The sequence below is a fragment of the Pinus tabuliformis genome, chromosome 5_2, assembly GCF_031772625.1.
Source record: "Pinus tabuliformis cultivar Carrire ecotype Pingquan chromosome 5_2, CPIR1, whole genome shotgun sequence".
Classification (NCBI taxonomy): Eukaryota; Viridiplantae; Streptophyta; class Pinopsida; order Pinales; family Pinaceae; genus Pinus; species Pinus tabuliformis.
In genome coordinates this window covers 415,452,970-415,469,029 of record NC_142306.1, presented here as the reverse complement: position 1 = coordinate 415,469,029, position 16,060 = coordinate 415,452,970, and the positions used below count along the sequence as shown (strand labels likewise).

Here is a 16,060-nt window from a genome sequence, read left to right as displayed (position 1 = left end):
GGCCATATTTATTTTATATTTATATATATATATATATATATATAACCATAATTCAAAAAGAAAAGAAAAGGCAACATGTAATCTTATGAAAACCATGTAAATGAAAAGAAATATAGATATACCTGTTAAATTCATAAATTTTATATTTAATAAATAAATAAATTCTACTCAAAACTTAATTATACAAAAAAAAACAGTGTAAAATATAAATATCCCTGGTGAATTCATAAATTTTAAATAAAATAAATCAAAAAATTCTACCCAAAAAAACTTGGGATAAAGGTAACCAAAATAATCCCACCCAAAAAATATACAAAAGTGCCCTTTTGGATGAATTCATAAATTTTATATAAAATAAATTAAAAAATTCTATCCAAAATTTAATTATACCAAAAAAAAAATGAAATTTGGGATAAAGGAAACCAAAAAAATCCCACTCAGAAAATATACAAAAGTGGCCTTTTAGATAAATTCATAAATTTTATATAAAATAAATCAAAATATTCTACAGAATGAAATTTGGGATAAAAGCAACCAGAAAAATCTCACCCAGAAAATATACAAAAGCAGCCTTTTGGATGAATTCATAAATTTTATATAAAATAAATCAAAAAATTCTACCCAACATTTAATTATACCCACAAATTAAAAAAATGAAATTGAGATAAAACAACCAAAAAAAATCCTACCAGAAAATATACAAAAACAGCCTTGAATTCATAAATTTTATATAAAATAAATCAAAGAATTCTAACCAAAATTGGTTGGATATAGTGAAAGGAAAATATACAAAGAACCGATGGCCCCTTCGCAAAGGTCACTACATTGTTCTAGGCTTAGGCTGAAAGGCGATGGCCGCTATGGGGAGCTGGGCAATTTCCCGAGCGCAGAACTTGGCAGAGAGTGGAATCCAAACTGTTCCACCGGAGTACGTGAGAAAAGTGGAGAAGGCACTAGTTGTGGAGCAGGCCGATGATCCACGTTTCCTTGTTCCCATTATAGACTTACTGGGGTTCAGCAAGGATCAATATGACACTATTTCTGCACAAATTGCAGGGGTTGCACAGAACTGGGGCTTCTTCCAGATAATAAATCATGGAATCCCTGACTCCCTTATAGCTCGTGTGCAAGCAGCAAGCAAGGCCTTCTTCCAGCTTCCCACTGAAGAGAAGGAAGCGTACGCTAACGAAGCACAGAACCCAATCGGCTATGGCAGCAAACTCGGATATTCTGCAGCTGGAGAGGTTAAGTTGGAATGGGGAGACTATTACTATAATGTTGTGCGGCCGCTAGATAGGAGAGACATGTCCAAATGGCCTATACAACTCTCTGATTTCACGTATATATATCTGCTCTTTTATTCCGAGTTTTCTGATACTGTATTTGTCTTTTGAAGAGGTTTGGGGTTACACCACCACTGGTAAACTGTATTGGTATTTGTGTCAGTAAATTTTTCAAACGGGTAACTAGGATTCCCAGGTTGAAATTATGGATTCTATAAAGGTACCCTGATTCCGCCCACATTTCCTGAAGAAGAAAAAGCCTAACCTGTCTGATGAACTTTGTGGTTGCAGGGAAACTATGGATGAATACAGCACAGAGTTGTCCAAGTTATTTGAATATTTGATGAAGGTATTGTCTCGTGATCTGGGCTTAGAGACTGAAAACTCTCTAAACGAGAGCTTGGGAGGGGAGAGGAAGGAACTGCAAATAAGGATAAATTACTATCCACCGTGTCCTCAACCGGATCTGGTGGTGGGAGTGGCACCCCATTCTGATCCTGTCGCTATCACAATTCTCCTTCACGACCAAATCCCAGGGTTGCAAATTCGCAAAGATGGAGCCTGGATTGATGTCCAATTCGTTCCCGGTGCTCTGGTTGTCAATATCGGCGATCAAGTCGAGGTACGTCATTATTCATAGCAATTCCACGTAAAGCTTATAACTTGTTAATAGTTGCAGATAATTAATGTCATTTACATTCAGTTGACATGTAGTTTCAGGGAATTTATAGTGTAAATTTAAGAAGTGTTAGTTAGGTTAAAGTTTTAATTCAGATAATTACTCCCATTCATATTCACTTGACATGTAGTTTCAGGGAATTTATAGTGTAAATTTAAGAAGTGTTAGTTATGTTAAAGTTTTAATTCAGGGAGTTTATACGGCCTAAATTTAAATGTGTTAGGTAGGTTAAAGTTTTAATTGAGGAAGGGTGAGTTACAGATTTTTTTGATTTAGTATTAGCATATTTATTTTCAGTGTATATTAGTTGTTTTTTTGTTTTTTTTGTTTTTTTTTTTTTTTTTTGGGTTTAATGAGATTATTTTTTTGTCTTGAAAGTTATGAAAATCCTGGTTATATTTTGAGAAAATTTGGCAAGGATTTTTGTAAATCCAAGTTATAGTCATTAAATTTCAAAATTTTAAGTGCTTTAAAATTTTTTTTATGATGTTGAATTTATTTCGGCCATTAAAAATATGATTCAAACACTTTCCCTATAAATTTTTTTGAAATTCCTTCATAAACAACTGCTTTAATTTCACCCAATTGAATCAATGCAATTTACTTCCTGACCACTGGATTATATTGTTGTCAGTGAACCATTATGTTATTGTGTCATTATCATTAAATATCAATTAAATTTAAATTTTATAAAAAAATTGATTTGTTTTTGGGATTTTGATATATTTTAAGATTTATCCCGATGTGAAATTGCCATCATACCATTGACTTATTTCAGCTTATTTTAATTGTAGTGAAATTTGAATTTAATTAAATTGCGAAGTTAAAGAGTATTTCAAAATCAGATGTATATGAATAAGGTCAATTTTTTGATTTCATTTCTGTGTTCGATCTCAAAATATTGAACCGATACTTTGCTAACCCTTATGTTGAACAGATATTGAGCAATGGGAAATACCGCAGCGTTGAGCACAGGAGCGTGGTGCACAAAGACCGCTCAAGGATGTCATGGGCTGTGTTTTGCACCCCGCCATGTGATGCGCTGATTTCACCCCGGAGAGAATTGATAGATGACCGTCATCCTCCATTGTACCAGCAGATTTCTTATGGGGAATATCTCATGAAATTTTTCAAAAAGGGACTGGATGGCAAGGGCCATGTTCATGGAGCCAAACAACAAAATCCATTGTCTTCTTGATTGCCACATGAGCAATATTACAATAATTAGTTATTGCAATAATATAACTTATTAGGTATAAATCTCTAGTTGTCCCTCTCTTCTTCTGATTCTCACATAAAGCAATATTGCAATATAACTTATTATGTATAAATCTCAGGTTGTCCCTCTCTTCATGAAGACTTATGCATACACATCAATCAGTAATAATTCAGTATGCACTGTGTTGCATACAATTTTGCACACATCTTTGTAATTCGGTAATAATTCACTATGCATTGTGCTGGATATAACTTTTAGATATTTTTATTATATGTGTTGTTTAAATATTATATATTTTGGAGTTTTTCATTAGAATTTGACTAAAATATTTTTAGTGGAACATTAATTTTTATTAGTTAAAATTAGTTTATATATATATATATATATATATATATATAAAAGTTTAACACTTGTAAAACCCCTAAATCACTCAAAATAAAGAGAGTTCATAATTTAAATTGGTAATTTCAACAAATCACGACTAGATTATGAGCAAATTAAACCAAAACCCACTTCAAAACATATAAGAGATAGACTAAGACAATGAAATCATCATTTTGCATAAATTTAAATAACATATTAATAGAAATTACAAGTGGCTAATAAACATCCCTGACCCATTTTCTCACTGATTATGACAATGTTCTACCATCTTTCTGTTAGGAGAATGTAATAATTTGTACAATATGTATTTAATATTATATATATATATATATATATTATTTTTCTAGATAATCATGTTTTTCATGCTCTTAGGATTTTGAAGTCAAAAAAATCAAAGTCCTATTTGGACCTATTGTAAAGAATAATGTTGTGTTGTTGTTGTTTTTTTTTTTTTTTTTTAAATATGTAGTTTTGGGACAAAATCTCAATTAGTGGCAAGTCCTAGCTAATGGACATGTTTATTCCCACCCCTCAAAACTATATAAATAAAAAGAAGATGGAGCTTATTTGGACACACTCACTTGATGATTTGTGGTCTAAAATATCATAGAAAGGACAAAGAAGTGGAAATCTGAAAGAAAGAAGTTTTTCTTGAAGTAGGATTTGTGGAATATCTGCTTTGATACATCTATTGTTGCTGATCTCTTGCTAATTGATCTGCTAGAAAGAAAGAAAGCATGATTTAGCATCTAGAGGTGGAAGTTTTCTATGGTTATGGGTCTTGGATATCTCATTTGATCTAATTCTATAAAAAGAGAATTTTCTGGATTTTCCCTTTAGATGGATTTTGTCTGGACTTAGAGCCTATATTTTATGTTCTATTGTCTTCTATGATCTTCATACTCTACTGTCTTCTATAATCTTCTTGTTTTGTTGTAATTGCTTAATGAAGAAAGAAAAAATAATAATAAAATTATTAACATGAAAAGCCTCCCTATTTCCAATGTGGTATGAGAGTTAAGTTATTTGCAGAAGGTTTGGAGATCACATTCTAACGCTTATTTCAATGGCTCACTTGCCTTTCTCTGTGGTTCTGTGACGACTGTGGCAGCTCACTACATTTCTGTAGTTCTCGTTCTCTGTGATAGTTCTACGGTATTAATTTACAAAGGATTGTTCTATGCACCAAAGGCTACAGTAGCCCAAACATCTTACCACGATCTGTTCTTCGTTGCTCACATATGACTCTAGCTTCTATACACTGTGCTCGCTCGTTAAGATCAATATCACAGTGTGGTTCAATGCTTTTCTGTCGATCGTTTTCAGAAGCTCGCATGCGTCATCTTAGTGGCTTGGGAATTATTGAGACTCGCATACCCCGACTGTGTGGTACGGATCTATGTATGGCCCACTTCTTGTTGATTCGTATCTCTGTGGCATAATTTACAATGGCTAGATTACATTGTAATAACCCACAGAAGCTTATTATACACAAGTGGCATAGCATTTTTGTAAAAGGGCTTGGAACCTGACTAGCATAGCAACAATTTGATTCTAATGGAGGTTATGTTATAATATAACACAGGCCGAAACAGTTGTGGTGGTAAGACGGTAAGTTCCAGATTAGCATGCACGACAATCTTAACACGTAAATTGCTTGGTCAACAATTGGACATGCAGACTGGTGCTTTGCTTTCTGGTCAAGTCATGTTCTGGTATGGTATTCAATTGACATTTAAACGAAATTGTTCACATTGATGGCATAGTGCTATGTCTGTTTAACAAACTCTGATCGCACTATATTATATTGGAGGGTCTGCAACATCAAAAATATGTGTTGCAAGATGCAAAGCTCATACGAAAGAAAGAAAGCTCAAGGCCTGCATTACTATCTCTAAATCCCACATTGTTCTGTGAAGACTAGAATTTTCAATGAGATTCACAATTCTGAGTGGTTGTCTGGCATCGCTACATATGCTTGATGGTGGTTCCATAAATATCTCTAGAAATGGCATCCTGAAGTGGCCTTGCTGAAAGGACAATAATATCTTTCGATGAGACAAAGTAAAAAAAAAAACCTATGATGGATTGGGAAAGTAGACATAATATTATATATATATGAAAGGACGATAAATTGTACATTGAAGCCGATTCGTTTAAAGGCCGATCGGTTTACCTTGAATTGTGAGAAAGAAGTCAAGATCATCGCTAAATCTGAAAGTAATTTCGTAAGGAACAAATGGACCAAGGTCTTGAGCTTGACATAACTCATCTCTGCACTTAATACATAACAACTAATGGAACCTAAACAAAGCTAGCAAGTTCAACGAATGCTCTCAAGAATAAAAGGTCGTAGTACTTGTGCTAAATATAAACCATTGCTGATAAAATGTTGACACTTGTTGAAGGACCATTGAAGAAGAGGTAAGGTAAAGCTCAAAGAGGTATGTGTGATTTTTATGTGTTTATGGTAAAGGAGTAAAATCTTATTTATAGAGGGAGAAACGAGAAATCTTCCTTTTTGGAGTTGAATAGTTGAACCCAGGGTTTCATGAAGAGGCCTGTTCAGTTCATAAAATAGGTACCTCTTTGCTCCCGGTCTTCAATGTTATTAAAGATCATAGTAAAAAAAGCTTTAGAACCTAATTTTAGCTCTGCTTCTCCTTCGATAACCAGTTTTTGCAAAGCCCATTAATGAGGAGCTTCTCCGATGGCTAGAGACATATAAATTTACAGATGATCACCTGTTATTTCATTCGTTCAATAGTGGGACCCATTTTTTTAGGTGGAATTTCCGTAAGAGGGATGTCTGAACCTGTGGATGACAAGGGTTGGGCTTCTGCTCTGTTTTGGCTGCTTGATCCGCAGGGGTGATTGATGATTGACTCTGGCTTGAACCTATTGTGATGGGAGCACTAGCGTGTTGTGAAGTTGTTGGATTGGTGATTTTGCAGGGTTGTTCCTGGGAAACCCGATTGGCTACCACTATCTTGAACAAAGGGCCTCCGGCCCCCATGGGGCATCTTCGGTTCAGAATCAGAAGCCACAGAATGAAAAACTAATCAAACCCTAGTTGCAGAGCAAATCTCATTCTGCAATACTTTTTTTTTCTATTATATTTTACTTAACATCAGAGTTGAACTTTTTATCTATAACCCACATTCATATATAGATAAATGTTACAGCCATCACAAAACATAACCCCTCAGTCCATGCTTGTCCCATAGGAACCTTCCTTAAAAGAAAAGATACATCACGAATAAAAGATTGTGGGAACATTGACCTGAATTACAGAGGGCACCGTGCAAAAACCAAAGCCTAAAAAACCCTAAATACAAGACACGCTACAGGAATGTTCTAGGCACATTCTAGTTAACTAAACATTCTTAGGCACATTCTAGTTAACTAAATGCTTTTTTTTCAGGGGAAATGCATCCCCGCTGAAGAAGCATCATATTATACATATTTGCTGTGTAAAATTCGCTGAAAGCAAGCAGATACAACACATATAGCCGAAGCCAGCAGATATACGAGCTGCACCGTGAGTAGAACACGGGCGGGGAGGCTAACTAAATGGTTCCTTGCTTGCTGTGACAATCGGCCTGCACCTTCAGTCCATGAACATGGCCCTTTCCATCTAATCCCTTTTTGAAAAATTTCATCCGATACTCTCCAAAAGAAACGCCCTGGTACAGTGGAGGATGCTTTTCGTCTGTCAATTCTGTCCTGGGCGACACCACTATATCAGGTGCAGGGCAGCAAAGCATGGCCCATGACATTCTGGCGAGGTCTTTCTGCACCACGCTCCTGTGCTCAATGCTCTTGTATTTCCCATTGCTCAATATCTGTTCATCAACATACCAGCTGTTATCAACCAACAAGAAATAAAATGCCAATATGTTACCAGTATGATCTCTACATACCTCCAACTGATCACCGACGTTGACAACTAGAGCGCCAGGAACGCATTGGACATCAAGCCACTCCCCATCTTTGCGAATTTGAAGCCCCGGGATTTGGTCGTGGAGGAGAATGGTAAGCGCGACCATATCAGAATGGGGTGCCACTCCCACAACCAGTTCCGGTTGAGGACACGGTGGGTAGTAATTTATTACTATATGGAACTCCTTCCTCTCCTCTCCCACGCTCTCGTTCAGAGAATTTTCAGTCTCTAAACCAAGATCGCACGACAATACGGCCATCAGCCACTCGAATAGCTTCGACAACTCTCTTCTGTATTCATCCATAGCTTCTCTGCAACCACAAAATGTGTTTTCAGACATCACAGGATTAATACAGTATACACAGACACAGAAAGTACATAACCATTACGTGAAATCAGAGACTTGTATGGGCCACTTCGTCATTTCTCTCGTGGCAGGAGGCCAGAGACCGTTATAGTAAAAGTCTCGCCAGTCCGATTTATCCTCTCCATCTGAGTATCCAAGTTTGGTGCTATATCCGATGGGATTTTTTGGTTCGCTAGCGTAGGCTTCCTTTTCTTCAATCGGAAGTTGGAAGAAAGCCTTGCTGGTTGCTTGTACTCGAGCGATAAGAGAGTCCGCCACGCCATGATTTATAATGAGGAAGAAACCCCACTTCTCTGCAGCTTCTGAAATTTGGGCAGCGATTGTGTGATTCTGATCATGATGTCGCGGCAGAAGGCTCAAACCCTGCAAATCGATAATGGGAACTTGCAGGCCCTCCTGTACGAGTGCCTTGTCCACTTGCCGCACGAACTCCGGGGGAACCGTCTGGATTCCACTCTCCGCCAATGTCTGTACTCGGCTGATTGCCCGCTTCTCCAGCACCGCCATTACCTTGCTACTTCCAAGCATCTCTCGTATGATTGGGCAGCAGCATGAATGTACTTATGGCCAACGTGAGGGGCCCATCCACCGCCTGCGACGACTTTATACGTAACAGGCCAGCCTCTCGTTTGCGATGACTTTGGGATGTAATAGGCCACAATTTCGCTCAGAAAATAAATGATTTTGATAAATTTGTTTGTGATAAATTTGTTTTAAAATCAGTTAGTTAAAAAAAAAGAAAAAATGGTTATATTTTTAAAATCTAGATTGTTGAGCAGAGAAGTTTATTTTATAGATTAATATGATATTTAAGTTTTTGTCTCTATTATTAAAATTAAAATTTTGCTCATATTAAAAAAAATTAAAATTAAAATAATTTAAAAATAAATAAATAATTATACAAAATATCTAAACATTAGGTTCCTCTCCACTCATGTTAAATCTATATTTAAAATAAATTTATGCTAATAACTATCAAAATTGAAGATTTTACTTTAAAAAAATTGATTTCTTACAACAGAACTTCTTGAAATTTCTTCACCAAAATTCCACATCGTGGTCTTGTTAGACAAGGTATATATGTTGTATGCAATAAGTTTAGGAATATAATTGGCCATCCCAGTATTTCGTGTTGGTTAAAACTCTATAACAAGTCATTCCTTCTCTATTTAAAATCCATAGTAATTGACATGGAATTAGAAAACGAAATTAAAAAATGACAGATTATAAGAACATATATTTGATTTATGGATTAGGGTAAAGACTTAGCTATAAGCATTCATATTATAGAAGAGCTCTGCCAACAAATTGGGTGCAAACTTTTTCGGGGTGAAGTGTCAGTGTTTAACAAAGTAAATACCAAACATGCAGTAAACTAATAATTTAATTTGTAATTTTAAAATTTAGTATTTATATTTTATTTTGTATCTATTAATATCTATAATGATAGATATGGAATTAGAAAATGATAATTATAATGACATATATTTAATATATAAAATAGGGCAATCACTTTAACAATTAAGTAGTTTTATTATGTAAATGGAATAAAAAATATTTAATTTAATATGAGTATTTAACAAGGTAAATATTAAGCATTATATAGTAAGTTAATGATTAATTTATCTTTCTATTTTATCTATAGATTATTACTTTATTTTTAGTCCATACACAATGGAAATCATTAGTTTAGTTTAATATTCTTTCATTTTTCATTTAGTTTGGTTTAGCTTAGTCAAAAGGTTTCTATTAGATCAAAAGAGATTTATGTTATGTTTTTCAAAATTCTTTTAACCTCACTCTTATCAGATTTGTTGGCCAGAAGAAAACAATCAAAACATATTGTCATTACAATCTTATTAACTAGAGTTGACATGACCCATGAAACCATAAAATACTTAACACCATAATATAACCCACAACCATCAAAGATCAGCAGGTTTGACCGAAGTTGGGTTCTCTAATCTGGCGCCAAGTGATGAAGGAAGACAATAATTACAATGTATATTCTTTTCCATGTGTGAAAGCCTCCCTTCCAAGCATTCCAACTTCTCATAAATTCTCCTTTGACCCCTCTACAAGGTGGCTAAACGGTCATGCATTTTCCATTGATTATGTTGAGGGTCATTTAGAAATATGATGACTACATTCCTGTCATCATGACATTCCCTGCTAAGCTCCTTCAAGAGGAGTATCACGTCTGACCTAGTTATCAAAAATGTCCAAGGGATGGGAGGTGGAAGGGGTGATTCCATAGTTCCAAGTGATTGTGTGGGGTTGGGGTCCACTGCTTCACTCAGGCCTCGGTCCCCTATAATATGATCATTGTGTCGTCCCCTTAGACCTATACCCCTCTTCGCCCTTACACACTGGCGATGCATGGTTTGCCTAACTAGGACCCAAAGAGGCATGTAAACCAAGTTAAGTCTCATGACCTTGCAACACAACATAACTAGAAAATTGCTTGAGCCATGACCCAACTAGTCAACTACAAACCCACAATATTGGATCACCTCATAACCTTCATTTAAACCTCTCATATGGCCAGTAAACACGTTAGCTACCAATTGAACACAACCCAAAGGAAAAATAAAAAGTTGCTACACATGTGCCATGCCCTTCGCCTTAAACAAAAACTTACCACCATATGACCTCCTAGGTGACTGACCAACATACTAAAATGCACAAAAACCCCTTGTGTAACCACCCTAACTGATGCAACCATGCAATCGAAATCCAAAAAATCTACTTGCAGATGTTGGGATTCACCCCACAAAAAAACCAAAGACCAAGAATGGTCGGAAAAGGTGGGGGTTGAGATCAAATGTTTCCGTCCTGACCCTTCATAACACCACCAAAAACTCCCAACATGAACCAAACCTCTATCATGACACCTATGATACCAATTCATAGCAAAATACATAGCACAAGGCTAGGATACCCCCTCACTGAGAACCTAGGCATAGGTCTACAACCCAGTTTTAATCAACAATCCACCATGCAAAGACCCAACTCCATTTTTATCTTCTCAAATCTTCGAGAAATGCTCTAGTTGGAACCTCTTATACTAGACTACCAAATTTACTTCTCATGAGTCTCCTTACTAACTTCATCAACTCGCTAATCTTCCCCTCAAAATCTCTAAACTTCCCCATCATATTTCCATCCCCAATTTAGCTTATATAGATTACGAACTTGCAAAGACATAAGTGGTCCTTCCCCACCACTCTATCTCCTAGGCCAGAATACAAATAACCAACATCGTTATAGAAACTCCAGATTAAGTAACCCATTAGCTATCTCCCGGAATATCCTCTCCACACGAGTGTGTATGGTGCCTTAACGCCACATCTCCTATTTTAATAGTTGATTGGACTAGTGCTATAGCTTTCCCACGAATTCCAACACTACCCAGTTCACCACACCATTGAGGAATAAATTAAAAACTTTTAACTCAAATGTTTTTTTAATTATAAATTCTTTATATTAACGTTAACCCTATATATATATATATTTTAAAAAATTATATTTTTATAAAAATTATAAATACTTATAATTTTATAAATACTTTTTAAATAAGGTAAAAAATATAAAGTTAATTAATAAAATACCTTTATTAATTTTATTTATTTATTTCCATATTTCAATAATTTAATTTAATTATTTTATATATTAGAAATGGAGAAGGGATATATAAAAAATCGATGAATAATAATTCGTATTAAATTTACCCTCTAATAATGGAGATATTTTTATTTGATTGTGCTTTTACGATTATGTTTTTATTTTTATTTTTTTAATAATGCCCATAAAAATAACATTACTTTATCTTTTTAGAATGTACATATGGATAATTTTTAATTAATTATTTTTAGGTTTAGTTTAACATATTTGATTAAAAAATAAAAAATAAAAATTTCCAATATCATATAAATTTAGTATTTTTGTTTTAAATATTACATGTTAATTGAATATAGAATGAATTATACAATATAGATTCATCTTAATTCTGGATCTATCGAAGGTCATGTTAAAATATTTAATTCCTCTATATTTGAAAGTAAGATAAATCTATATTAATTTAGAGTAACACACTAATAAAATTATGCATACATACATATATCTCATTTATGATTCACATTCTACACATTAAAATGTTAGTACCAAAACTTATTTGGAAGTAGAACAAATATATCCATCAGACTCTATCTCTATATAAAATTACTTTTGTTATAAATATAAAACTACACATTAAAATGTATTAGATATAAAATTACTTTTGTCATAAATATAAAACTATACATTAAAATGTTAATACATGCTCATTTCATACTTGGGAGTATGAAACATATATCTCTAGAATTATCTACCTTGATTTATATATATATAGATAATATGAAAAAATGATGAATTATAAATCTAAAAAAATAAATTAATGGAATAAGAATTCTCTTTATATCTACAAAATCCATTTTAAACTTTTTTTAACTAATAAAATTTTAATTATATATATATATATATATATATATATATGAAATTGAAATATGTGATTTATGATTCACATTTTAATAAACTTTTTTAACTAATAAAATGTTAATTATATATAAAATGTGAATCATAAACCACATATTTCAATTTCATATATATATATATATATATATATATGAAATTGAAATATGTGGTTTATGATTCACATTTTACATATTAAAATGTTAATAACGTTAATACATGTTCCAATTATATTTAGAAAACTCCATATTAAAGTTTTTCATGAAATAAGAAATCCTTTTTTCTTCAAATCAATATTAAATTTATATAATTTTTATATATAAAACATTTTTTTGGTTAAAATTTTTTAATAAGGATATTGAAATCCAAATATTTTATTTATGATTAAAAATAAGAATTTTTTGTTTTTTAATAGTCTAATTTTATTTTAACAATTACATGGCACAGAATGAATTATTATCATGTAATATCAGTTATATTATTTTTCCATGGCATATATCAACTCCATAATAAGCATTAAAGATTTCTCTTTAATATTAAGAAAAATAAATATGTATTTTCAATTATTTCATCTCTATAAAACGAATATAAAAATAAGATAGAAATTTAAATATTTTACGTATGGCTGCCCATATTCATATATATATATATATATAACATTTTATTGGTTTACATATATATGAACATTATTTTAACTATTATATGTTCTCATCAATATAATATCAATTATATTAGTTTTACATATATAGATAGATATATATATATATTAAGTGTTAAAGGAATTACATATTTCCTTAATATTAAGAAGTGAATTAATTTTTTATTTTCTATTTATTTATTTTTCCAGCTATTTTATCTTTGTATAAAATGGATGTAAATTTAAAAGTGGAAGTATTATTTTATTATTTTTAAACTTAAGGTCAGGTTACAATATTTTCTTTATCTTGGGTTGTAAATAACTTCTGAACCCAAAATTATTAATGTATGTCTTAATCATGTTTAGAGGTAGAAAATATATATCAATACGACTCTCTATATATATCATATTATTTTTGTTATGAATATATAAGATGTTACGTGTGAACTCCATATTAGAAAAGGAAAAATTTACAAATTTTGGCCAATAACTTATTAATGAAATCATTTTTGGTTAAAAACGTTTAATATGGATTTTGTATATGAATAGTTGAAATTGAAATATTTAATTTATGGCTAATACTATAAATTCTTTTTGTTATTAGTATATTTTTATTTTAACTATTACATGTTAACTAAGCATAGAATGAATTTCATACCAGCAAATATCCATAGTATGGATCTAACAACAATGTAGATCCATTTTAACCACACATCTACCAATAGTCTAGAGGGGATCAAATTTCAAACTTGAAAAAAACAATGTAAATCCATTTTAACCACATATCTACGAGAGGGATCAAATTTCAAACTTGAAAAAAAACATTCAACGTCAAAAGATTTAATCCCTTCTCGTGCTTGGTAAATATGTGATCAAGATAGATTTATAGTGGTAATTTTCATTGTTTATATTGTATTTTTGAATATGTTATCATTATCAATATTTTATATTAAAAATTGAATGAGTTACACATTTTCCTCTTATTAACAAATAACTACATCATACGAAACAATATCTTCATGCTAATTCTCATCATTTCCCGGCTCAAAAGCTTGGTGTTCTCAACACCTTAGCAACTAGAGCTTTAAGAGTTTCTGATGAGAACCGTCTCAAGGAAGAGAAAGCACATCTCCTAAGTGTTTTCTTTAATAATGGGTATAGTAGACACCAATGTACTAAGGCTTCCTCGGAGCTGAAAAGGGTCCTAGTGCTAAGAAAGATACCAAGGATCGATTTTCTGGTGTTCATATTCCTTTTATCCAAGGGACCACTGACAAGATTGCAAGGATCCTAAGGAAGCATAAGGTGGTTTCAACTTTTCGGCCTTTAAATACCATACGGAGCTCCCTTAGATCTATAAAAGACCCATTGGACCCCAAGAATATGAAGGGTGTTTACGTCATCCCATGCTTTTGTGGGACTCCCTACATTGGTGAGTCTGGTCGCTCGATTAATCAAAGGATTCGTGAGCATGCTGCTGACATCAAGCATGGCAGGACCCGCTCCTCTGCTTTAACGGAGCATGCAGATAAATCTAAGCATCACATATGCATTGAGGAGGCCCAAGTCATTGCTAAGGTTAGTCATTTTAATTATTGTAAATTGAAGGAGGCCCTAGAAATTGAAAAAAGACCCAATAATTTGAATAGAGATGATGTTTGGAATATTAGTAGAAGCTGGCTCCCTGTCCTCCTAGTTTGTTTGTTTGTTTGTTTTTTTGTTTTTTTTTTAATTTTCTTTTTTTCATCTATGTAGGTATTGGCATCATTTTTATAGTATTTGTTGTTGATTTATTCTTCATTAGAGTTTATTTTCTTGTTGAATTGAGGCTTCTGTGATCCATATCAAATTTATGAGAGATTCTTCAACATAAATCACATGAAATTTCATTTGTCGACGCATTTCGAACCAACCAGTGTGGTTCATGACAAGTTGAAGAATCAAATCTAGCTTTGCATATTAAATAGTCAGAGTAGAACATCCAACGACTATATTTCTTGACAAAGCAACGGCTAAATTTGACCAGGAGACAATTAGTTGGACAGGATTAAGGGCATGACCTATATTTTAATAATTAAGTTAATTCAAATAAATATCAAATTGTTAGTTAGTTATATTCTTATTAAAATCGAGGTTAAAGGGACTATAAATGAATATATCATAAAATAAATCAATTAATTTAAAATAATAGTTAGTTAAAAAGTTATTAAATATACATAGTTAGTTATATATATAGTTCGTGTTTTTTTTGTGTATTTTATCATCCTATTCATTCTTAACTCCTTTTAGTATTTTTGTTATTTTTTTAATGGGCCTGAGCCCCATATTTTATTATTGACCCCGTTTTATTTATTGATTATTTTTCTTTGGATATATATATATATATATGTTTTTTATTTATTTATTTCTATATTTATTTATTTTGACTTGTGTATATTTTGTTTTGTTTTATTTTATTTCTATTAGTTATTTATCAAATGATTTTGTCTCGGGTCTTCACTCATTTTTATAATTTTTGACTCCCCTCCTTTAAAGTTTGACTTTGATTATTTATTTATTTATTTGAAAAAACTAGTTGTTTAATATAGCGGTTACTTATTAATATTTGTTTTTAATAAATTAATAAACTAATATCACCGTTTAAATATTATTTTTCAAAAACTAGTAATATTTGGTTTTAATAAATTAATTTAAATATTATTTTTCAAAAACTAGCCATTTAATATAGCGATACCTATTAATATTCTTAATAAATTAATGAAATAATATTATTATTTAAATCTTTTTCAAAAACTAACGGTTTAATATAGCCATTACATATTAATATTTTAATAAATTAGTAAACTAATATCATTATTTAAATATTATTTTTCAAAAACTAGCCATTTAATATAACCATTGCCTATGAATATTTTTAATAAATTAATGAAATAATATCATTATTTAATTTTTTTTTTCAAAAACTAGATGTTTAATATAGCCGTTACTTAATAATATTTGTTTTTAGTATATTAATAAATTAATATTATAATTTAAACA

At 31.9% G+C, this 16,060-nt stretch overlaps 2 protein-coding genes across 3 annotated transcripts; one reads left to right on the top strand and one right to left on the bottom strand.

Annotated features, from left to right (window-relative positions):
• The first annotated feature begins 793 nt into the window (after positions 1-793).
• LOC149159298 (anthocyanin synthase-like) lies at positions 794-3,395 on the top strand. 2 transcript variants are annotated; one of them, XR_016261108.1, is made up of 4 exons: positions 794-1,339; positions 1,575-1,905; positions 2,900-3,215; positions 3,300-3,395. XR_016261108.1 is itself a non-coding variant. In XM_089433463.1 (3 exons), the coding sequence occupies exons 1-3, from the start codon at positions 852-854 to the stop codon at positions 3,158-3,160; spliced, it is 1,080 nt and encodes a 359-aa protein (XP_089289589.1). In that variant the 5' UTR covers positions 794-851; the 3' UTR covers positions 3,161-3,395. The 2 variants fall into 2 exon arrangements, 1 of the variants encoding a protein (XP_089289589.1); XM_089433463.1 differs by having other exon boundaries at positions 2,900-3,395.
• A 3,363-nt stretch (positions 3,396-6,758) lies between these two features.
• LOC149159297 (flavonol synthase/flavanone 3-hydroxylase-like) lies at positions 6,759-8,423 on the bottom strand. Its single transcript, XM_089436450.1, has 3 exons — positions 7,898-8,423; positions 7,489-7,819; positions 6,759-7,410 (listed from the first exon to the last, which is right to left on the bottom strand). Exons 1-3 carry the CDS (start codon positions 8,401-8,403, stop codon positions 7,135-7,137), a joined length of 1,113 nt encoding a protein of 370 aa, XP_089292576.1. The 5' UTR covers positions 8,404-8,423; the 3' UTR covers positions 6,759-7,134.
• Positions 8,424-16,060: the final 7,637 nt, after the last annotated feature.